The sequence below is a fragment of the Heterodontus francisci genome, chromosome 4 (assembly GCF_036365525.1).
Source record: "Heterodontus francisci isolate sHetFra1 chromosome 4, sHetFra1.hap1, whole genome shotgun sequence".
In the NCBI taxonomy this organism is placed as follows: Eukaryota; Metazoa; Chordata; class Chondrichthyes; order Heterodontiformes; family Heterodontidae; genus Heterodontus; species Heterodontus francisci.
This window is the reverse complement of record NC_090374.1, coordinates 93,490,213-93,515,725: the sequence shown is the minus strand read 5'-3', so window position 1 is coordinate 93,515,725 and position 25,513 is coordinate 93,490,213. Positions and strand designations below refer to the sequence as shown.

The following is a 25,513-nucleotide window of genomic DNA, read 5'->3' as shown; positions in this document are numbered from 1 at the left end:
CTCTCCCCACAACCCCCTCTCTAGCCTAGAAGTTTGGAGAAGAATTGTGCTCTTACCACTGCCTCAGCTGAGATCACCTAACCAGCAACGATCAGAAGTCACCCGTGGGATTTTTTGGTAAGTAGGTGCTCCATGCTGGACAGTGTCAACCCCAACCAACCCATCAACTGAGCTCTACATTTCAGAGTTTCATGTGCTAATATGTATCATTTTACTGTTTGTAACCATTGAATGTTTCTCCCTGTTTTATGCAGATCATCATTTGAGCAAGACATTGAGCATGGCAACACAGATGGTCTGGGAGACTGCCAAAGTAAGCAAACCTGTATTTTTGTTGCATTAATATACGTTTTTGATGTTCCAGCAGCAATATTATTTCAAAAGGATAATGTTTATGCTACAGATCATTTCTAAAGGTGTGAAAATAAATTAAAGGAAGTATCGTGATGTGCAAGTTGCAATATTTGAAGATCTATGGCTCACTCATTTACACAAGCCTAGTACTTGGCACTTACCAGATTATTATAGGGTGCCAAGTACAAATTTAACTGTTGGCTTTGAAATCCAGTGCTCTCACATGCGTTAAAGTCTTCAGAAGAAGGAATTTTCCTCCACACAAGATCAGAGGGCAGGTTGTTCAACCTTGCCCGTCTAAGAGCGAAGGCTAAAGGACGGAAGATCCTCATCAGGGAACTCCTCTTTGCTGACGATGTTGCGTTAACATCCCACACAGAAGAGTGGCTGCAGAGACTCATCGACAGGATTGCGGCTGCCTGCAACGAATTTGGCCTAACCATCAGCCTCAAGAAAACGAACATCATGGGACAGGACGTCAGAAATGCTCCATCCATCAATATCGGCGATCACGCTCTGGAAGTGGTTCAAGAGTTCACCTACCTAGACTCAACTATCATCAGTAACCTGTGTCTCGATGCAGAAATCAACAAGCGCATGGGAAAAGCGTCCGCTGCTATGTCCAGACTGACCAAGAGGGTGTGGGAAAATGACGCACTGACACGGAACTCAAAAGTCCGAGTGTATCAAGCCTGTGTCCTCAGTACCTTGCACTACGGCAGCGAGGCCTGGACAACGTATGTCAGCCAAGAGCGCTGTCTCAATTCATTCCATCTTCGCTGCCTCCGGAGAATCCTTGGCATCAGGTGGCAGGACCATATCTCCAATGCAGACGTCCTCGAGACAGCCAACATCCCCAGCATATACACCCTACTGAGCCAGCGGCGCCTGAGATGGCTTGGCCATGTGAGCCACATGGAAGATGGTTGGATCCCCAAGGATGCATTGTACAGCAAGAGCTCGTCACTGGTATCAGACCCACCAGCCGCCTATGTCTCCGCTTTAAAGACGTCTGCAAACGCAACATGAAGTCCTGGGAAATTGACCACAAGTCGTGGGAGTCAGTTGCCAGTGATTGCCAGAGCTGGCGGACAGCCATAAAGGCGGGGCTAAACAGTGGCGAGACGAAGAGACTTAGCTGTTGGCAGGAAAAAAGACAGAAGCGCAAGGGGAGAGCCAACTGTGTAACAGCCCCAACAACCAATTTTATCTACAGCACCTGTGGAAGAGTCTGTCACTCTAGAATTGGCCTTTATAGCCACTCCAGGCGCTGCTTCACAAACCACTGACCACCTCTAGGCGCTTATGCATTGTCTCTCGAGACAGGGAGGCCAAAGATAGGGTGCCAAGTACAAATTTAACTGCTGGCTTTGAAATCCAGTGGACAACACAGGAAAGTGTATTGTTAATTCTGACTAAGAACACTCCCTCAAAGGAATAGCCCATTTTCTGCAATTTATTAAATATTTGTCAAGGGGAGATGAAGGCATAAGGGTAATGCCACTGGCTTAGTAATCCAGAGGCCCAGGCTAATGCCTTGGAGACATGGGTTCAAATCCCACCATGGCAGCTGGTGGAATTTAAATTCAATGAATTAATAAAAAATCTGGAATTGAAAGCTAGGCCGGAATTTTATACACTCCCAAAGAGCGGGATGGTGGCCGGAATTTTACCCTCGTCAGATGGGAGCCGCTCAGTGACTGAAAAGTCAGTGGCGAACCCACCTCCGCCTGGCCTGGGGATCTGGAATGCATTTTCCGTTCCCCGGGCTTTAATTGGTCTGAGGTGGGACTTCCACCTCATTGAGGCAGGAAGTCCCACCTAATGGAGCAGGTTGGCAGCTCTTAGTCCCAGCAGCGCCACCAGGAGCGGTGGCCACTTCTGGGACTGCAGCTTCAAGAAGAAGAGGATGGACGGCCCTGGGAAAAGGTAAACTTTTGGGGCCTCGCTGGGGGTGAGTGGTCAGGCCTCGGTGAGGCAAGGGTGGTCAATTGGGGGGACTGGTGGGGGATGTTGGGTGTTGGGGGTGGTTGGGGCATCAGGGGCGGCTCTCTGTAAGGCAGAGGGTGCCTGATCATGAGGGCGCCCCCCCAACCCCAGGCCATCAGAAAGCTCAGTGGCTGTTAACTGGCCACTTCAGGGCCTTGATTGGCCTAGGGCGGGCGGGCTGATTTGCACCGTTGCCACCCAGCATAAAATGACAGTGGAGGCGGGAGCGGGTCGGGAAAGGGCCCCCGAGCCTCCCACTCCATTTTACGCCTTCCCCCCACCCCTGCCACCAGTTCACTCTTTGGTGGGGGGGGGCACAAAATTCCAACCTATATGTTATTCATTTAGCAAAATGGCTCTTGATGAAATGATTGGTGTTAGTGCAGTTTCTGAAAGGCATGTTATGGAGTAGACTGTACAGGCAATGCTTCCCATATAATGGTGTCGCCTCTTCCTTTTGCTCGATCCGAATTGTTATATTCCTTGTTACATTGAAATGTGTCATGTTACATAATACTATTTCTCAATTGCATTGAAAATCCTAATTATTCCATAGCTTTTTATTTGTAAAAGAATCCTCACAACTATTAGCAAATATTTTGTAACCTGAACAATCTTATTGTTGTAGACGTTAGCATTTTGACACCTTTTTCTCCTCGTTTTTTGCAGACTCCTTTGTGGCACTGAATGGTAAGCCTGGCTTGATTCTGTTGTTTGCGTATTGGTGACATAAGCATTCAGTCAATACTGCACCTTTCCCAACTCCTAACTATGTTCTATCATTGGTAGTCACATTCAAGATGTTTTATTACTGTTACCTTTTATTCCCCTTCCTCCTTTTGAGGCATCTTTTTTTCATTTCCACCACTGTTTTCTTCTTAGACCTTCCAACCACTCCACAAGGTCATGAAATGTCTCGTGATACAATACATGGTCAGTGTTTTTTTTAAACCCAATTTTATTGACTTATTCTAGTATACATTTATTTTAACCTTGAATCAATCCATCTACTAATGTAGATCATTTAGCTGTTTGTAACTTTTTTTTGTTGTCTTTTGTATTTCATATTCAACATTTCTAATTAGCCTTTTGTAGACAATAACATGATATAAGGCCCAAGGTTTTACTGATTAGAGCAGTAGTAATGCCCAATCATAATGACTGCCCTTGATTGAAGATAAACAGGACTATTTTGTCTAACCCATTGCATACATATATGGACCTGCTGATTATATGATATCCTGTATCCTACCATACTGGATTCTTCCTTGTGTGTGACTCCATTCTCAAATTTTGGAAAAGATTTAAAGCTCAGAGATTTCTCAAAGTAAAAACTTAATACAAATAGAGTCCTGGGAAAGGATTGATCCAGAAATTAATGGAAGAATAAGAAGTGAAGCCATGAGTTTTGTTTCGCTCTGCAGTGGCGATTGAAATCTACTAAGGGACTAAGTTTAATTATTCCTCCTCCGTCCAATCGTTTTCTTCCTTTATCCCCTCCTGCCTCTCCTGAAAGCCGATTCTTGCTCAGCTATAATTCCAGCTCAAGTGCCCATTCTTCATGTGCGAGTCTAGACGGTTGACAGACTATTTATTCATGGTGAACACCAAAGACAGTTCAATGCTGTCCTCACACACATTGTACTGTCTAGGAGGGGCTGATGAATAATTATCATGAGCAGGAATCTTTTTCATTCATCTTCTGCCCTCCCCAACCCAATGGCAATAAGGCAAATTGTAGCATTCTAACTGATAAATATTAACTCAACAAAGGACTAAGACCGTCCCTGATCTGTAGGGCTCAATACCGCATCATATGGTGCGGAGGTTAAGAACTGAACAATTTCAATATATCACAGTTTTCTTACGTATTCTATTGTGTTTTTTGGAGCATCCTTTAGATTCCATACAGGTTTCTGTGTAGATGCAAATGAGCATGTTATATTTCTTAAGTCTTTCTTTCTGAATCTTGTACTTTGTATAATTGGAGGGGGTAAAAATGGATCTAGAGGAGTCAACTATGGACAGATTTTCCTATATAATGTTGGAAAATTAAACATGAAAAGGGGGAAATATTAACCAACAGTATTAAAAACAGATTAACTGTAATAGATAAACATATGGCCCTTGACCTCAAGTAATAGTCTTTGCTGTGACAAAGTAGGATTTATGCATGCTTAAATGTTTTAATGTGCAATATATCATTACAGAAAATTATAGCGTACTCGTATAAAGACAACATTTCAAACAATTGTCTTTTAACCAGGATGTGCAGTTTTCCTAGTCATTTATTTCCCTAAGAACAGTTTTCCTCGTAAAATGAGGCATTAACAATGCAAGCTGTTCCGCCCACCCCCGATTCTTTTTCCTGCAATATAAATGCACCCTCGGGTTACACTAATAATGTTGGCTGCTAAAGCAATACATCCTGTCACAGTTGATAGTGAGTAATGAAATGCTCCTGTCAGAGTGATCTTTCAGCCTGTAGCGTCAAGCAAAATAAATCCCTTTTAATGATTAGGTCCTGCAGACTGAAGGACAATCCTGTGGCAAAATCATAGTTCACAATGCTTAAAGTAACTAGTCCTCAGTCTGTCAAAGAGGACTTTTATTGCTGTCATAGTTTCTCAGAGCTCTGTCACACAGATGCGATGTGCTGCAGGCTGGGTATAAGTTGTCACTGTTGCCTACGTATCTCATTGCAAATTCAATGTGAAAGAGGAAAAGAAGATTGAGTTTATTTAATGTAATATAAAAAGACAATTGAGTTGTAGTAGAGCAGATGTTTCTTTTTTTCCTGCCTTAACGAAAAGTTCAGATTCTGAATCTGAGTGGAATAGAATGACCTTGACTGTGTTTACAATAATGACAGGCCACTTCAGTTCTGCCTTTTCCACTACCACCCCTCCCTCAGCAATTAAGGAGGGTTATGATGCCCGTGGGCGGATGCTGGATCGGAAGAATGTTGTTGCATCCTCAGAAAGCATAGACCCGTATATGGCCAGCCCTCCACACAATCACCATAAAACCAACGGTAAGGCCTTGGAAGCACTTATTTCCTCTGGTGGGGGTAAACAGCAGTGTAGCTGCTTCCAGCTGGATGTAACCAATAGGCATTTCATTAAAAAAAAGGAATTTGATTGGTTCTTGGTGTCACTCCCAAGTATTTATAACAACCAGGCAGTTATAGAATCATAGAATGGTTACAGCACAGAAGGAGACCATGCCAGATCGCTGTTAGAGCAACTCACACTCCTGCCTTTCCCCATAGCCCTGCAGTTTTTTCTCTTCGGATAATTATACAGTTCTCTTTTGAGGTCCTCGATTGAATCTGCCTCCACTGCACTCTCAGGCATTCCAGGTCCTAACTACTAGTTGCGTAAAAAAGTTTTTCCTCATTCACTGTTGCTTCTTTTGTCAGTCACCTTAAATCGGTGTCCTCTGGTTCTGGATCCTTCCACCAATGGGAACAGTTTCTCCTAACTACTCTGTCCAGACCCTTCATGATTTTGAACACCTCCATCAAATCTCCTCTTAATCTTCCTTTTCTCCAAGCAGAACAGCTCCAGCTTCTCAAACCTATCCCATGTAACTCATTAGAACCATTCTTGTGAAATCCTTTCTGCACTCTCTCTAATGCCTTAGCATCCTCCTAAAGTATTATGGCCAGAACTGGATTCAATACTCCAGTAGAGGCCGAACCAGTGTTTTTACAGGTTTATCATAACTTCCTTGTTTTTGCATAAGATAGATTCTTTTCAAGAACAGTTTTTTTGTACATCGTTTTCATATATCCTGGAATTCTTATGAACAAAACTTTCGCACCCTGTTTCAAAAAGGAAATGGAAGTTTATTGAACATTTTTTAAATGCTTTTTTAAATTTAGTTTCCCTCTTCATCCCCACCGCGAAACATACCATTTTACAACTGAGCACAAGTGCTCTTGGTTACAATCCAGTGCCCACTGCTGCAAAGTGGCGGTGTGTGGACTAAAAACAGAAAATGCTGGAAATACTCAGCAGGTCAGGCAGCATCTATGGCGAGAGAAACAGAGTTAACGTTTCAGGTCTGTGACCTTTCATCAGATCCTTGCATTTGGACATTGGGTAAGAACACCTGAGGGCTGCTCTGTGTTGCCCTATGTGGATTATTATCTTATTGACATTTGGTGCCTGAACTTATGTGGTCACTTGGGCTGTACCCCTCAGTGGGATGGAAACGAAACAAAATTTGCACAAAAAAGTGACTTCATTATGAATGAAGACAAAGTTGACCCACAGACAGGCTTTACTAGTAACTGGACTGAGTCCAACTCAATTTCCTTTCAAAGCTTTGTGTTCACTTAGCTTTAATTCTCTTTATGCTCAGTTATGATTATTGTAGAGAATGGCAGTGACCCAAGAGCCTTATTAGCACCTAACAAGGTCAATTTAATTTTTGGTGCTCTGTGGGGCATCATTATGATTAGTACTGACAGAGCTGGAAGCAGTTAACCTTCTTGTGAACAACAATGGTAGCAGAGGTGACTGCATGGATCTGACATTCTGGTCTGTAGGTGTGCTTTTAATACACTAAATTATCTATAAAGCTTGGTATTGACTGCATTTGATGGTTTTCTTGGCAAATGGGGTGATTTATTTGTTTATTTCTTAGTTTATTTTTTATTATTATTGTGGTGTGATTTTTCTGTTGGCACTTGAGAATTCTGTTCTATTTATTTTGCACAACGCCGCATGGAGTTCTTCACTGGTAGAACTTCACGTTTCTTACTTTGCTGACTTGCTTCCTGTCACTTTTCTTTTTACAAAATAAGCACGTGCAGTGCATCTGATGAATCTGTGCCTCTGCTGTTTCACTAAACATTGCTCTTTTTAATCACCTGCTTTCTGTGTTCCACCCTGGCTCCTTGGAGATGTCGCACCCACATGACCAGCCTCCTTTGAATGGTGCTTTTAAAATAAATTTCTCTTTTTGCAGAATTTATGGAATGACCAGACAGGCCAATTCATGTGGGTGAGACATGACGTGTGTGCAGCAGCTTTTGATATTGAATATACTCTGGAACATTTTCAAAGTAGCTGCAAAAACAGCAATAACCTTCATTTCTTCAAATACTACCACATTGGCTGGATATTTTTATTTCTATTTAAAAAAATCTTTCAGAGTATGCTACTTTCTGCTCTATTCTTGTGTGCTAAACTAACAGTATGACTCCCCTTAGCGGAAAATGAATTTAACCCTCCAGTCTAACCTTCCCTTCTGCTGCCATTGTTTTGAAGACCTTTCTCCCACTGAACATTTCATCTTCTTGTATGAAATGTTCCAAGGCCTTACAGTATGTAGTATGATTCATTACTAACAACAGAAATAGAGGGGAAAACAATCACTCAACAGTACTGTAGAATGTAAAACCAGCTCTCCTTGTATTTCTCTTTAGGACGTGACCCTTCCCTCTTTTCTCTCCTCGTGTTTTTTGTCTGCATGTCCTTGTGACCCTTGTTTAGTAGTTTATATCTTTCAATTGCCTGAGTCAAGGATAGCCCCTCTTTTCTGTTCCCCTTATCTCAGCTGCCAGATGTCTGGAGCCGGTGCAGTCTCTGTCTAGGTGATACGAATATTAGAGTTCATACAAGGGCTCACAATTGCTGGTTTACCAGATTAACTCGAGAGAATTTCTTACACACTTGCAATTTTTAACTATGTGTCTCTTCATAACCATAAAGTACTGAACATGTAGGTTTCCAGATATAGTTCCCAACTGCAAAGTAGCACAATATTTTCATCTTATTTCAGCTTGAATTCTGTCATATCTGCATTCTGAATTGCGTTGCTAAGCCATCTGTACTTTATTATTCAGACAGACATGAGAAACCGCTTCTTGCCACAGACGTTGCTTCATCTTGTGCTTGATGTTAATATCTCCTCACTGATTAGGAGGCTGGAGGAAGGAGGGACTGAAGTGTGGGCAAAGTTTAAAACCTCTCTGGCCTCAATACTGTGTTCTTCCAAACAAAAATCTGCATACATTTCGCAGTCTGCCCTGTTGATGTATGACAGAAATGATTTTTTGCAGGACACTTTGCCAAACTTTGTTTGTCCTTTCTTATGTTATATTCAGCAAACTAAAATAAGAGGCCTTTTTTTCTATTTGGGCTTTTTGTCTTACAACTGTCAAATTTAATACATTTCTATTCACTGGATTTGTGCATTAAGACACATACTCGGTCATTTTGTGTCCAACTTAAGGTGACAAATATTATTCAAGGCTGTCAGCCTCGATGAATATGACTAAGATTAACAAAAGTGCTTTATTGTTTTATAGTCTTGGATTATTCATTACAATTATTACAGGTTGTCACCAGAGCACTGTTTCATGAGTCAGTGTGTTTATGATCTATGATTCAAATATAATTTGCTCGGAGAGACTAGAGTGACAACTCTGCTTACCTGCTTTGATTTATTTTATTTGAAACATGAAGTAAATGAAAACTATGCGGATGTATATAGGATGCCTCCCCAGGAAGTAATTATTCCACTATGTGCCTTTTCTTACATTGTGTTGTTTTAAAAGTTGTGACTTAATGCCTGACAAATAATCTCTGCGTGGCGGCTGACACCAAGATGGAGTGGGGCCATATTTCTTCAGATCTCTTGACCTTCCCTCAGTAAAATCAAGCCTGTTCATCATCCTACAAATTGGTGTTTAATGGATTGCAGGTTTTGGTTAAATAAAAGTAGCAGTGATTAGATGATGTTTCAGCAAACTGTAAATTAGAGATGAATTCATTACGCAAGTTGGAATTTTAGCTATTAGGATGGGGGAAAGAAACCTTTGACTTCAAGGCAGGGAAGAAATTGAACATCGTCGGGTCCATTTTTTGGGCAAAAGATCAGCTTTGGGGGTGGGGGGGGGGGGGCAAACTTCGGTTTACAACCAACCCGACTCGAAATTCTCCTGTAGTATGTCAGCTACCAAACTGGAAGCCATCAACGAATTACTGTGTACAACACCTGCCTGAAACAGGCACTAGAAACATTGCTTGTGTGAATTCAGGCCTTAACGGCAATTGTAGGATCCCCATGCAAATTTGGTCATCACATGGGCTGAACTTGCACTGCACCTGCTCCACCCAATTATTCTGGGTTTTCAGTAGTCTTTAAAGGGACCGCTGATGGCCGCCCACAAAAAGGCTCTGTGATATACTGCAGGCTGTTGCAAGCCCAGGCTCACCCATCCCCCACCTTCGCCATCTCTCCTTGACCCCCACGCCCATCCCACAGAACTGTCTGAGGGCCAGCTGAACGTAGAAACCAACATTCCTAAGTTCCCAACTGGCAAGCTGCATCGGGATGCCCAATTGGTGTCCACATATCAGTATTTGCCATGTTAAAGGCACTGTATGTATAGGTGATTGTTGTACTTTCATCCCTATTATCCCAGTAACTGGCTGCAAAGATGGACAATGACTTCCCGTCACGCCTCTTCCAAAGCTGTATGGAATTGCAAGCTGGGAAGTGACAGAGCAACCCAAGGATTGCTCTTATTTCCACCCCACTCCCACACTATAATTCTTGGGGAAGTGCCTAGCATCTACATTCCTACATCAACATGGCTGAGCATTTTTTTTTCATGGGATGTGAGCATCACTGGCAAGGCCATCGTTTATTGCCCATCCCTAATCGCCCTTGAGAAGGCGGTGGTGAGTTGCCTTCTAGAACCGCTGCATTCTGTGGAGTGTAGGTAGGCCTACAGTGCTGTTAGTGAGGGAGTTCCAGGAATTTGACCCAATGACAGTGAAGGATCAGCGATATAGTTCCACGTCAGGATGGTGTGTGACTTGGAGGAGAACTTGAAGGTGGTTATGTTCCCATACGTCTGCTGCCCTTGTTCTTCTAGGGGTAGAGGTCGTGGGTTTGGAAGGGGCTGTCAAAGGAGCCTTGACGAGTTGCTGCAGTACATCTTGTAAATGGTACCCACTCCTGCCACAGTGCGTCGATGATGAAAGGAGTGAATGTTTAAGGTGTTGGATGGGGTGCCAATCAAGTGAGCTGCTTTGTCTCGAATGATGTCGAGCTTCTTGGGTGTTGTTGGAGCTGCACTCATTCAGACAAGTGGAGAGTATTCCATCGGACTCCTGACTTGTGGGAGATGAGTTACTCGCAACAGAATTCCAAGCCTCTGGCCTGCTCTTTTAGCCACAGTATTTATATGGCTGGTCCATTTAAGGTTCTGGTCAATGGTAACACCCAGGATGTTGATGGTAGGGGGTTGAGCGATGGTAATGCCTTTGAACATCAAAGGGGAGATGGTTATATTCTCTCTTGTTGGAGATGGTCATTGCCTGGCACTTGTGTGGTGTGAATGTTACTTGCCACTTAGCACCCCAAGCCTGAATGTTATCCAGGTCTTGCTGCATATGGACATGGACTGCTTCATTATCTGAGGAGTCGCAAATGGTGTTGAACATTGTGCAATCATCAGCAAACATCCCCACTTCTGACCTCCTGATGGAGGAAAGGTCATTGTTGAAGCAGCTGAAGATGGTTCGGCCTAGGACACTACCCTGAGGAACTCCTGCAGTGATGTCCTGGGGCTGAAATGATTGACCTCCAACAACCACAACCTTCTTCCTTTGTGCTAGGTATGACTCCAACCAGTAGGGAGAGTTTTCTCCGTTTCCCATTGTCTTCAATTTTATAGGGCTCCTTGATGCCACACGCAATCAAAGACTGGGAATTCTGCGGTGAGTAACCCACCTCCTGACTCCACAAAGCCTGTCCGCCATCTACAAGGCACAAGTCAGGAGTGTGATGGAATATTCTCCACTTGCCTGGATGGGTGCAGCTCCAACAACACTCAAGAAGCTTGACACCATCCAGTACAAAGCAGCGCGCTTGATCGGCACCCCATCCACCACCTTCAACGTTCACTTCCTTTACCACCAACACACTGTGGCAGCACTGTGAACTATATACAAGATGCACTGCAGCAGCTCACCAAGCCTCCTTTGACAGCATCTTCCAAACCCGCGACCTCTTCCACGTAAAAGGACAAGGGCAGCAGACGCGTGGGAACATCACCACCTGCAAGTTCTTCTCCAAGCCACGCACCATCCTGACTTGGAAATATATTACCAATCCTTCACTGTCGCTGGGTCAAAATCATGAAACTCCTTCCCTAACAGCATTGTGTGTGTACCCGCACCAGGTGAACTGCAATAGTTCAAGAAGTCGGTTCACTGCCAACTTCTCAAGGGCAAATTGGGATGGACAACAAATGCTGGCCTAGCCAGTGATGCCCACATCCCATGAAATGGAAAAAAACACAAACTAGATTGCAGGTAACAGAAGGGAGATGAGAACCTCGCACTGAATATTCTTTTCTCTTTTAAAAATTTGGGGCAATTAATTACTGGCGTCTAAATTGAAACACATTCAATGTTTTTCTTATAATGGCAATTCCATTTTGTGTCAGTCAGCATTCATTACAGAATCACAGAGTTGTTACAGTGCAGAAAGAGGCCATTCATCCCATCGTGTCTACACCAGTTCTCCGAATGCGAAATTCACCTCGTGCCATTCCCCCGCCTTCTTCTCGTGACTCTGCACATTCTTCCTTTTCAGATAAAAATATGCTTGTTGTGAAAATCCTCAAGACATCTAGTTTTCCCAAATCCAATTGTGGTGTTGCTTAAAGAAAGGATAAGTTATTCACTTAACAGCATTGTTATAACATTCTTATGACTCCTTTATTCAACAGCAGTATTCAACAGTTTGGAACCATGAAACTACAATTAAATTGAAAAAAAAAATTGTTATTATTCACATAAATTATTGACAGGATATGTTGCACAAATGACCTGAACAGGAATCAGTGCAATAACATTCATGGTACATTCCTTTGCCAACAGTATGCATTTGGATTTTAAACATTTTGAATTGACTATGTCACTGAAGTGTCCATTGTTGATTCAGTTGCCCTGCTGTGACAAGCAACTTTGTTGCTTTGTTCAGAGATCTTTAATCTTTTGGTCCTTGGGGCCAGATATTCATGCCAATTCCAATGAACGAGCAGCGTGATTTCACAGAAATGCAAGTCCTGGTGCATACAAAATTTCAAATTCCCATAAACTGAGCTCTCCAATATCTAGGAGCAGTCAGACTCCCCCATATACAGAAAAAACCCCAGATCTCCAGTACACACAAAAAGCCAGACACCCCCAACATAAAAAGTAGGAGTTCAAAATGTTCAACGCCTTTCCTTTGCTACTAGCCTCTCCCCTCCTCTCTTTCCTTACTGCCAGTGTTCTCTTGCTCTTTTCCCCCTCCCTGGCCTCATTTTCCCCCAATACATTTCCTCTCTGAAAGCAGTGAAGATTTGGCTCTTTAAATATCCTGGAGAAGTAATTGGTGCAAAAAGACTGCACTTCTTCCTAATGGTGGAACAATTTTTTTGAGTCCTCCAGCCCCAGGAACTTTGAAGGACTACAGTTAAGCAGTTCACCCAATCCCATGCCTTCTCATGTTAAGTGCATCAAGCCAATTTGAGCTTCCAGTGAGACTAACTATAGTTAAAACCAGCTTTGTGTGCTTATCGTGAGAAGTGTGGGCTGGATTTGGCTGACAGGGTTGTGAATCTTTGGAATTGTCTACCCCAGAGGGCTGTGGAAGCTCAGTCATTGAGTATGTTTAAAGCAGAGATTGACAGATTTCTAAATACAATGACATAAGGGGATATGAGGATAGTGTGAGAAAAAGGCATTGAAGTGGATGATCAGCCATGATCATATTGAATGGCTCGATGGGCTGAATGGCCTACTCCTGCTCCTATGACAAGCTGCTTGTTGGACACTGCCAGATTAAATGATTGAATTTGTCCCCCACCAACACAATCCTGATTGTGATATACCTACATGTTTGTTGATTTTTTTTAAAAACTACACACCGACTATCACTATTCTCGTTTTCGATTATCATTCACTTTGCACATCCAAAATATTGCAGCAGCTTATTGTCACTAATATCTTGTCCTACGGAAAGCATTGCCAACTAATTACACCAAGACAATTTACTTGGTGAGTGGTCGACTTTACTTAATAGGGGAGAAGTGAGGGACAGGACACGAGACATGGGCTCATTGTACCTTTTCAGGCTTTTAAAAGTACCGACTGAGGCAGTAAGGCAAAGCGGTTTAGGAAGAGGTTTGCACTGTGGTGTGCTACTGAAGGATGTGCCACTAACAGAGGCAAGAGGAATGTACAGTTGATAAGAGTTGGAGTGAAGGTTACATACAGCAACATGGGGCAAGAGGAAATTGTAGGGTTAGGATGGGACAGGGTCACAGAGAGATGAAAAGATTTTGAAATTGATATATGGAAGAGCAGGGAATCATTGGGGATTAAGGAGGACAGGTATGTGAAATCGAGTATGGATGACATAAATCTGAATGAGTTGGGAATTTATGTATCTTAGAGCTTCGGAGGCTAGCAATTAGAATGTTGGAGACATTATGAAGTAACAATAATTTGGATGACTGAAGTGAGGTAAATGGTGAGCAGGCAGTACTCCAGAATTGTAAGTTGCCAGATGTGAGATCAGAACCTCTGGTTGCCACTGAATGACCTTTTCCCTGCAGACTGTCAAATTGCAATGTTGTAAGCGGAGTCTCTTGTTATGACCAGGTGAGAAAGGTGTCTAGGGATCTTTCTCAGCCTTTATCTGGTCTTATTGTAACAGGGTTTAATTTTTAAACATGCTGTGTTTTGAGCTCCCCCTTTGATGAATCCTTGTTCACTACTTTCCAATTATAAGGCAAACAAATGAGCATAAACAGGTTTTCTTAGGTTTAGAGAAGAAAAGTGAAATTTATTAAAACTTAAACTCTAATTCGGTTAACGCCTACAGATGCACGCCGCGCCCCACGCTAACATGCATATGCGATACACACATGCAAATAGAGACAGAAAAGAGCAGAAGAAAAATAGAGAGGTTTGAGGCAATCTTTGAAGAGGGTTTTTTTTAAACTGTGTTTCGAGCTCACTGTAGAGTCCTTGATTGTAGGTAGTCTTGCTTTTCGTTGGGGCCCAGTATTCTTTTTTAAACCTTGTTCACTGTAGGATGCTTTTCTCTCTTGGGGTTCATGTGTCTTCAGTGGTTTCCGTAGCTGGTGAGAGCGAGATGAGAGCAGACAGGAGAGCGGTCTTTTCAGTGCAGGAGCAAACAGGTTTCCTGAGTTTTTAAAACTCAGTGGCAAGTGCAAATTCAAAAAACTCCAACCGCCAGTTAGTCATATGACTAATATAAAAACAGGAAATGCTGGAACCACTCAGCAGGTCTGGCAGCATCTGTGGAAGGAGAAGCAGAGTTAACGTTTCGGGTCAGTGACCCTTCTTCGGAACTGGCAAATATTAGAAATGTTAGAGGTTAGAAGCAAGTGAGGCGGGGGTGGGGCAAGAGCTAATAAAGGAGAAGGTGTAGATTGGACAAGGCTACATAGTCATATGACTAAACTGCTTTGACCAGGTCTTCTATGTATTGGGGAAGCAAGGACTGGTTCCTTTGTTCCAACACTGTCTGCTAGTATGTTTAGTTTAGAGATACAGCACTGAAACAGGCCCTTTGGCCCACTGAGTCTGTGCCGACCATCAACCACCCATTTATACTAATCCTACACTAATCCCATATTTCTACCACATCCCCAACTGTCCCTATATTTCCCTACCACTTACCTATACTAGGGGCAATTTATAATGGCCAATTTACCTACCAACCAGCAAGTCTTTTTGGCTTGTGGGAGGAAACCGGAGCACCCGGAGGAAACCCACGCAGACACAGGGAGAACTTGCAAACTCCACACAGGCAGTACCCAGAATTGAACCCGGGTCGCTGGAGCTGTGAGGCTGCGGTGCTAACCACTGCACCACTGTGCCGCCCTGCAAAAAAGGTCTTTCTGGCGAGGGGCCTGGCAATTCCTTGTGATAGGCCCTCTTCTTCCCAGCGGCAATTTTAAGTTTTAATGTTCATGTGGCAAAATAATGTGTGTCTGATTCTTGACAAGTGGGGGACTGCATGACACATCCACACCCAGGGGAATGAAATGCAATTGAAAAAAAAAGTCGCATTTCATTACAAGGTTTGAGAGAAATATAAGATGCAGAAATAAAAACCATGCATTTCTCTCATTCATTTCCATTCATTCATCAATCTTAAAGTTTATTAAAATTGTCTTCTGAGTGCCTGTGCTGTTTTAATTTCCCCTTTTTTGGCATCCCAGTAGCCATGTGGTTCTTTGGAAAAGTTTTCTTCAGTTTGCCCATTGCCATGACTGCCTAGGCATTTTGTTCCTATTGAGGTTGTGCTTTTTTTTTCAGGAGAGTTAGTAGTGGGCGGGTCTATCCAGAACTCTCTAAGTCATGCAAAGCCATTTGACTTCAGGGGATGGGTGGTTCCTGTTTCCTCTGACTGTGGGGGAAAATTCTTTGTTAATCTCCCCTTTGTTCTCTGGGACACTCATACCTGCAGGTATTTGTGCAGACTTGACTGCACTCTCCTGTGGCACTTCGACTAGGTGAGGCATCAACTTCATGGTTTCTGTGCCCCATAGAGGTCTCTCTTTGTCTCTGCAGGTTCCTATAAATGCTGTTAGCAGCTCTGGTGGGGTGCTTCTAGGGTCTGCATTTACGTAGGAGGATGTGGGGTCTAACTCTTCACATTTTTCGGGGTTGGCTGACCAGACAGTAGGAGTTTTCATCCAGAATTCCTCCCGGACTTCCTTTAACCTGCCGTCTTGGTCACATTTTCCCCTTGTCTTTCTGAACTTTTGCCAGCCGTGTGCCAGCCTGTCCCGTTTTGTTCTCGGCAGGGGTCCCTTACAGTTCTCCAGCCTTTGGCTGGAGGGTCCTCCTTACACTGGTACAGGACGTAGGGGTGCAGGTTTCATTGTAGGTTGGGGTTTCCCCTCGACCTGGCACATGTGGCAACTTCTACAGTACTCCACCACATCTTTGTGGAATTTTAGCCAGTCAAACTGCTGTCTTGTGCGGGCTTTGGTCTTTCATATACTGGCATGTACAGCCACTGTAGTCTCATGGGCCCTTCTTAATATTTCTTCCCAGTACCTCTGTGGCACCACTAACTGGTGAATTGCTGTCCACTCATTGCCCTCAGGTCCGTGAGGAGAACTCCATTTCCTCATCAGTACCTCATTCTTTAAAAAGTAGCAGTCAGGGACTCCCTCTGCTTCACTTTCAGACTGGGCAGCCTGTGCTAACTCTTGCAATACTGAAATAAAAACAAGAAATGCTGGAACCACTCAGCAGGTCCGGCAGCATCTGTGGAAAGAGAAGCAGAGTTAACGTTTCGGGTCACTGACCCTTCATCGGTTCCGAAGAAGGGTCACTGACCCGAAACGTTAACTCTGCTTCTCTTTCCACAGATGCTGCCGGACCTGCTGAGTGGTTCCAGCAATTCTTGTTTTTATTTCAGATTTCCAGCATCTGCAGTATTTTGCTTTTATTTCTTGCAATACTGGGTCGGCTCACTGAGCCTCAGCTAGGGAAAATCCATTTAATTCATTCCCTGAGTCTCCTAACTTTCCAAAGAAAGCCGCGGACAGGCAGACCTCATGGTCATTTTCCTGCAGTGCCAATGCAGTCTTCTCTGAAGAAGCTGGTTTGATCATGGCCTGATCAACTACACATTCATGGAAACTGCAGGGAATTGTCTCCTGCGACGGCCCTTTCTCTCTGACCTCCTGCGGTCTTTCTTTCACTACTGGGGGGGGGCCACCATCTTCACCCCGCCAGATCATTACCTAGGAGCAGGTCAACCCCATCCACAGGCAAACTAGGGACAATGCTTACAGTCACCGGTCCCGAAACTAGGTCACACTCCAGGTGCACCCGGTGTACATACACTGCCCTCCAATACTATTCACCACCATTCTGGTGTTCACTGTACTCTCTGGGGGAAAGGTCAGGCCTTTTCCCAGTAAAAGGGATCAAATGGCCCCTGTGTCCCTGAGAATCACTATGGGCTTGCTTGCCCCACTCGAGGGGTATGGGGTTACTTTCCCATCAGACACAAAACCCTAATAACCTTCAGGAATCCTATTAACCTTTCCTGCATTGGCCATAGTAAGCTTACTGGGTTGCACTCTTACTGCAGTTAAAGCCATAGCTTGTTCTGCTGTGCTTTGCATCAGGTCCCCGTCTACACTGAGCGGGTGTGCCCTGATTTCCACTTTAGTTTCCAGCAGACAGCTTTTAAATGCCCTGCTTTATTACAATGGAAGCACACAGGTCTCCGGGTCTCACTCTTGCTGACAGCACCTTCTTTTTTGGCTGGAGGAGGCTCCCCTGTGTCTCCTGCTTTCCTTTCTCTTCCTGGACTGCCTGGGCAAAGATCACCTTCCCACCCTTTGTCCTTTTCGGATTTGTGGGGGTGATTAGGAACGCTTCTCCCCTGGGAAACCGACTTATAAATTAAAGCAAACTCATCGGCCAGAATGGCTGCTTGCCGGGCTCCCAGAACCTGCTGCTTCTCTACATGGGTCTTTATTGAGAATGGGAGAGAGTTTTTAAATTCCTCTCACAGAATTATATCTCTGAGAGTCCCACAGCTGAGCTGTATTTTTAAAGCCCTCGGCCACTGGTCAAAAGCCAGCTGCTTACTTCTCTCAAACTCCAGTTAAGTTTGATTAGCTTGCTTTTTGAGGGTTCTAAACTTTTGCCGATAGACTACGGGTACTGAATTCATATGCCCCGAGGATAGCATTTTTAGTCAGTTCATAATTTGATGAACTCTCATCTGGCAACAAGGAATAAACCTCATGGGTTTTTCCGGTTAGTTTGCTTTGCAGTAAAAGAGACCAAGTCTCAGCTGGCCATTTTGGCTGCCTTGCCAGTTTCTCAAAAGACGCAAAAAAAACACTTCCGCATCTTCCTCATTGAATTATTAAATTAATTGTGTGAGTTTTAGCAATTTTGTATCCAGCCCTGAATTCTGCTCCTCCATATTGACCATGCTTTCGCTGGGGTTATTCTGGCGCCCCCTAGTTAACTCAAGCAGCCTCAACTCTCATTCTTCGCATTCTTTCTGGAATATTCTTTCTCCCTCTCTCTCCTGCCTTTCATTCTATTCAGGTTCCTTTTGGAAGGCTCTCTCTTTCACCCTCTCCTCCCTCTCTCTTTTTCTCTTTCGTCTAATTCAAGTTTCCTCAGTTCCAATTGTATCTTTGCTAACAATACCCTGTCTGGGTCTACTTCTAACCCTGCTTCTGCTTCTTCAGTTTCAAGGGAAAAATGGTTGGCCACTAGCCTTAGGAGTTCAGACTTCCTAGCTTCGCCATGTACAGTGATCCCACACTACTCAGCCATTTTTCTTAACTGCTCCATAGACAGTGCTTTTAACTTATCCCAAGTTACTTCACTCTGGCTTGGAGTGCTACCAGCTTCAATTGCAGACACGTTAGTATTCAATCACACACAACTACATGAAAACCTGTATTAATCTTGCTCTTTTGATTGGGAACAATTTGGCTTCCCCCTTCCAATTTCTGCCGTTTGTCTGTGGGTAAAATTCCAGACGTTAGAACCCAAATTTCTGTTACGACCAGGTGAGAAAGGTGTCTACGGGTTTCTTTCAGCCTTTACTTGGCCTTATTGTAACAGGGTCTAATTTTTAAACACACTGTGTTTTGAGCTGCCCCCTTTGATGAACGTTAGAACCCAAATTTCTGTTACGACCAGGTGAGAAAGGTGTCTACGGGTTTCTTTCAGCCTTTACTTGGCCTTATTGTAACAGGGTCTAATTTTTAAACACACTGTGTTTTGAGCTGCCCCCTTTGATGAATCCTTGGTCACCACTTTCCAATTATAAGACAAAGAAATGATCATAATCAGGTTTTCTTAGGTTTAAAGAAGAAAAGTGAAATTTATTAAAACTTAAACTCTAATTCGGTTAATGCCTGCGGATACATGCTGTGCCCCACGCTAACATGCATATGCGATACACACATGCAAATAGAGACAGTATAGGGCAGAAGAAAAATAGTGGAGAGGTTTGAGGCAATCTCTGAAGGGAGGCCTTTTTTTTACTGTGTTTCGAGCTCACTGTAGAGTCCTTGACTGTAGGTAGTCTTGCTTTTCGATGGGGCCGAGAATTCTTTTTAAACCTTGTTCACTGTAGGAGACCTTTCTCTCTTGGCGTTCATGTGTCTTCAATGGTTTCCGAAGCTGGTGAGAGCAGACAGGAGAGAGGTCTTTTCAGTCCAGGAGCAAACAGCTTTCCTGAGTTTTTAAAACTCTGTGGCAAGTTCAAATTAAAAAAACTCCAACCACCAGTTAGTCATGTGACTAAACTGGTCTGACCGGGTCTTCTGTGTATTGGTGACTGGTTCCTTTGTTTCAACACTGTCTGCTGGACAGTATGCACAAAAGGTCTTTCCAGCGAGGGGCATGGCAATTCCTTGTGATAAGCCCTCTTTTTGTCCCAGCAACAATTTTAAGTTTTAATGTTCATGTGGCGAAATAATGTGTGCCTGATTCTTGACAGGTGGGGGCCTGCATGACACTCTGCACAACAAAACAGAGGCTGGAAATTTACCAGCCCTCTGGAGGCGGGCTGGGAGGTGGCAGGGCACGTAAAATAGCAGCGCAAGGTGTCGGGAGGAAAGCCTGACATCTGCTGTGGGATATTCGTAGAAGCGGGAACGGAAGCTGACTAGAGGCAGGTGGCCAATTAATTCAATTAGCTGGCCAATTAAAGGCCACTTTATGCCTCCACTGGCATTTTACTGGTGTTGCGACAGCCCCCTGGGTCTTCTTTTCTGGCTACTCCATGGCCCACAGAGAGGCCTCTGAAGGCAATTGCCTTCCCGGTGCCTCCGATGCCACCTCTGGAAGCTTCACCCCTTCTATCGCCAGGGCCTGCATGTCTGGCCACAGCACATTTGAAACAATTCTTACCCGCCCTTTAAGGGCACCTTATCATGGAGGCACCCTCTCCTCCCTGAAGCCTCCGCAGCAGCCACATCTATCGGCCGTGCTGGCAAGCTGCCGGCTCTATGATTGATCCGGCAGCACTGAAAGGCTGACCGCCATCCTTAATTGGACAGTGGTCCCGGTGTCGGCCTCTTAATTGACCGTTGCCAGTAAAATCGCCCCATAGTCCCACCGTCTGCCCGTGTGAGCTCAGGGCCCTCTTTTGATCCCAGTGGTGGGACTTGCTTCAAGTAAAATTCAGCCCAGAGCTTCTGCCTTACCCTTCTTCTCCTGAAAAGATGACTCATACTAAACTATAGTTTCACAGATACAAATGGTTATCCGACTCCTTACCCAATTTACCAATCTTCAGCTGTGAGCCAATACAGTGAGTAGCACAGCAGTGAAGCCCATCCTATTCAGGTCCACACACACTTTTCTGCATAAGGCATTAAATAGCTATCAGTGATGAAACCCTAGCTGATATGTTTCTGATCCCTCACTAGTCTAGAAGCAGCAAATCCAATTGTAGCATTTCCACTGTTGCCCAGTTGAGAGCTGCTAACTCAGCACATACTAGGAGTTCGATCTGGGCCTTCCTGGTGTCTAAGACAACACCAGTTCTGCTTTACTATAGTACCTTGGATCATGCATTTACTCATTAGTCCAGCAGGGAGCTGGTTACTAACTATTTAGATTTTTTTTTTGAATCCTGTTACTTTTCTCAATTGAATAAAAAGCTTTCCAGGACACTGGAGGCTTTGCATTGCCCGACATGATCCTTGATTTTGATGGACTGGAAAACAAAGTAGTCATTCAGTATGGTATGTATGTCTGTCAGATTAAAACTTATCAATTTACAGTCAGCAATTATCCCCGAAGGTGAAGACAGTGCATTGTTTTATAGTTTACAACGTCATGTTTCATATATTGAAATTAATAATGGCCTTTATGTTATAAGAGAATAGAAATGGTTTTCCTGTTAACTAAATTCTGTCTACTATCTAATGTTTCAGGAGTAATCCGTGAAAGTTACCTCAAAGGTCATGATCAGCTTGTTCCAGTTACCCTTTTGGCTATTGCAGTTATTCTCGCCTTTGTCATGGGAGCAGTTTTCTCAGGAATAATCGTTTACTGCATATGTGATCACCGGCGCAGAGACATTAACGTAGGCCAAAGCAAAGAGAAAGACTTGCCTCATTCTCGCAGGGGGTCCATGGCCAGTGTCACAAAACTCGGCGGGCTGTTTGATGCTCAGACAAAGGAACCAAAACCAGAAGCGTTGCTGACTCCTCTGATGCATAACGGTAAAATAGTAACACCAAATGGCACAACTAAGATGCTGATAAAAGCTGACCAGCATCATCTGGACCTGACAGCTCTTCCCACTCCAGAGTCAACACCAACTTTGCAGCAGAAACGAAAGCTCAGCCATAGCAGCAGCCAATGGGAAAGGAACCAGAATCTAATCAATGCCTGTACGAAAGATCTGGTATCTATGGGATCACCAGTGATCCCCATGGATCTTCCTCTCCATGCTTCTCCCAATCACATTCCAAGTGTTGTGGTCCTCCCAACCACGCAACAGAGTTTCCAGCATGAATACGGAGATCAAGGACACCGATCAGAAATGGCACAAATTACTATTGAAGATCAGAATGCCACACTGGAATATAGAAGTATCAAAAGTCCCTGTCACGGATTAGTTGCAAACCTAGATCATGTGCCGCCTAAAGTTCCTCAGAGAGAAGCCTCACTTGGATCCTCTAATTCTGGGCTGCCTCAGAATGCTCTGGGCAAGCGACTGGATGTTCCTTCTCCTTCATATGCAATGGAATATAAGAGAAACTATCCCAGCAATTCATTGCAAAGAAATCCTCAAACATCTGCATTCAAAAGAAACCACAATACTAACTCTTCAAATTCCTCTCACCTTTCTAGGAACCAGAGTTTTAACAGAGGAGAAAATCCCCCTCCAGCACCACAAAGAGTAGACTCTATGCTAGTGAATGCAGGTCAGTCTCAGACACAGGCTGTAACCGTATCCAGGAGATCTAGCATCACTGCACCATACAACTCTCTGCCAAGATCTGGGGTCAAACGCACACCTTCCATAAAACCCGATGTTCCACCAAAACCCACGTTTGTTCCCCTTTCAGCTTCCATCAAGCCAAATGACACATGTACATAATCACAGTGGCAGGTAGAAAATGATATGGACCCTGCTTCCTGAGTCAGTGCTTTGCAGCTGCAACACTAGTTTTTGTGTTTTTTTTAAAAGCTGTTGTCAAGCTGAGGATATTTATCCCTTCTCCTTGGGAAAAGTGGAATATTTTCTTACGACTGCTGCAGCTACTGAACTCAGCATTTGAAAGGCGGGGTTAGCAGCTATTGGACTTCTGTCTGAGGGGGTTATGATTGATGCACATCAGCAGGATGGTGGAATGATGAGCCAAAAGCACAAAACTGGCAAACATTTAATGTCTCCTTGACTCTACAGCATATTACTCTCTAAGGAGATGAGTTTTAAAAACAAAGCACTGAAGAAGGTGACTCAGACTTAACAATAGCTGAAGTTTACTGTTTGCAAATGCTGTGAAATGCCTCTCAGTGTTACATCCGCTTAAGGAGCAGATATTGCCTTTTAGGCAAGGCTTTGTCCTACATCTCTGCTATTGTCCTTGTAATGATTAATGTGACTATTAACACTAATAGCTCCTGGTATTTATTATTTAAGTGCTGTTTCAAAACATGACTGACTCCTCAAATGAATTTATGGATATCTCTTTAAAAAGAATCAGAAAGAAGTCTAAAATGTAATGTTTGTAATTATTTAAGTCAAGTCAATTAACTGGAGACATTCAATGCTTTTTTAAAGTAACTGTCCACTAACAATATGGAGGTGGAAAACTGAGCTCAGTGTTTCTACTCAGCTGCTGACAGGGTAATCAAAGTGCTTGGGAAGGGGAGAGGAAAAGAAAAGGAAAGAGATATTTATTTTGTGAAAGGTTCATTTCATGATCCATGGTGAACTGAAAGGAGGGAGTGCATCAATGAAAATGTATAGGCTTGTTCCCCTGAAGACTAGGAAAGTGAGGGAAAGAAACTCTGATATCATGCACACAGGTGGAGTCACCATCTATTATGAAGAGGATGTATGAGGATTAAACAGTCCTGTTGGTTTTGTCAGTAATTGATACTTGTAATGCAGGCACTGGCACATCATTTGCCAGCCAACTCAATTTTGCACGTGGCACAGCAATTGATAGCAATGGATGGAGCATGCTGAAAGGCAAGCTGTTACCATGCATAAATCGTACTCCTATCATGCTGGTTCTAACTGGGAATACATCTGTGTGACAAGCCTCTTTTCTTCCATGTGTAAGTTTGTGCCTTACAACATCAGTTGTGTACATTTCTAGCTAGTAATCTGCAAATGTTCTCCTCCATTTAAAAAAAAAATCTATTTCTACTAAATATTTTCTGCCTATTTGGACTAAATGCTGTCTGAAAGAATATATAAGTTTGACGCCTCAATCCCCAGAGAAATCATATTCGATTGATCATCCCTTAGTCATGCCAATCTTGCCCTCCCAACACCCTATAATTGCAGAAATTTTGAAACTCATCCACATTTCTCTGGGTGTGTTTGCCTTCATTTTTACTTTATTTTAGCACTGTAATATGATGTATTCCCATTGGTTAATTCAGAAAGACAGATGTGCTTTAATAATGTTTTTACTTGTGACAGGTGGGCAATTGCTGTGATGTGATAAATTATCCAATTGGCTTGTGTCTCAGTTGCAGGCACCAAAAAACCTACATTGTAAATGTTAGTGAATTGGCAAGGCAGTCTTAAAGCAGGCTGGTTCCTGCTGGAGTAACACTGCTATAATAAGTGTAGCCAGAAGGATAGTGAAAACCTTTTGGCACAACTGTTACTAATTATTGTTTTCCTTCTACATTTTTCAGTTTATCATGCACGCTGAATAGAGTGTTTTTACCTGTTATAATTTTCGACATATTGTAGAAATAAGGTTTTTATCTATTGAGCTGTATGAATTTTTTTTCATTTTTGTACTTATTTGTTTTTGCAGTTTTCTTTTCCTCAATTGTACACTTACTTGCAAGTTGGCTAGTGTTTAGAATGGTAGCTAGGTAATTCCAGAAGGAACTAGACCAAAGTTTGTAACAAGGGTGCATACACATTCTACTTCTGTGTCCTCCATTTGCATTACTTCATTATGTTGACTAGCGTTGATGCATTCCTTCAAGACAGTTTTTTTTAAGTTAACTGTGTATGTTACAGGCAAATATGTTTTCTGTTTTCATGCCTTTTTTATGTTCATGCTGTGTGATTGTTTATAAGTTAACTGAGTGCAATTTTAATATGTTCTTGGGATTTTAACTTGAGAAATTCACCATAATACTTCTTATGCAAAAAGAGTCCTGATATGTTCATATTGAAAGGCCAATATAGTATTCAGAAGAATTGATTTGATTCAACATGTAATGCCCTAAGAGAAATGGTTAGTAGTATGCTGTTTGCTGCCTTTTCTTTTCTGATAGTTTCTTTGTGGACCCCTCTGCCCTTTTGCGTGCCTTTGAAGCTCACCCTTGATATACACACTTAGATACAACAGTCAGATACTGGTTGTGTAATATGTAAAATATTGTGATGTTGACACAATCTCTATCCCTCAGCTCCACATCCCTAACATCCAATTCACAACTCCAATGTATGTTGTAAAAAAAACTCTTTAATTATTACATAAAGTAATAAAACAGACTGTTCTGCTGTAGTTTTATTGGTTTGAGTGTTGTGATTTTTCCAGAGCCCTGAAGGTTACCAGGGTGTTACATTAACTTCTGAAATGCTTTGGAGTGCACTTAATCTGTTACAACACATCTGTATCCCATTTACATTGAATGACTGTGTTGGGTGATGGAACAATGCTCCATTCTGCACCATTTTGTCTCTCAACTTTGGCTACTCTGGTCCAGATGCAGAGTAAAATCTTTTAAGCAGGAATATCGATATACCTTAAACACAACCTCAAAAGATCACATAGTACCGCAATACTGTGAAATTTTCCATTTCTTACAACTGTTCCTTTATCTCTGTGACTTTTAAGTAAAATTACCAATTTGTGTTGAATTGTGGGGAGTTTTATATTGTGGACTTGTAT

The 25,513-nt window shown here is 43.1% G+C and overlaps 1 protein-coding gene across 7 annotated transcripts in view; it reads left to right on the top strand.

The window, feature by feature from the left end:
* Positions 1-25,109, top strand: part of sema6a (sema domain, transmembrane domain (TM), and cytoplasmic domain, (semaphorin) 6A) — a 187,507-nt gene extending 162,398 nt beyond the window's left edge. For 4 of the 7 annotated variants that reach the window (XM_068029878.1, XM_068029876.1, XM_068029877.1 and 1 more), the window contains 5 exons: positions 255-313; positions 3,013-3,033; positions 3,226-3,276; positions 5,216-5,377; positions 21,341-25,109. In XM_068029878.1, coding sequence (XP_067885979.1) covers positions 255-313; positions 3,013-3,033; positions 3,226-3,276; positions 5,216-5,377; positions 21,341-22,515 — 1,468 coding nt within the window. In that variant the 3' untranslated portion in view covers positions 22,516-25,109. The remainder of the gene's footprint in view (positions 1-254; positions 314-3,012; positions 3,034-3,225; positions 3,277-5,215; positions 5,378-21,340) is intronic. The other 3 variants (XM_068029880.1, XM_068029882.1, XM_068029883.1) reach the window with 3 other exon arrangements.
* Positions 25,110-25,513: the final 404 nt, after the last annotated feature.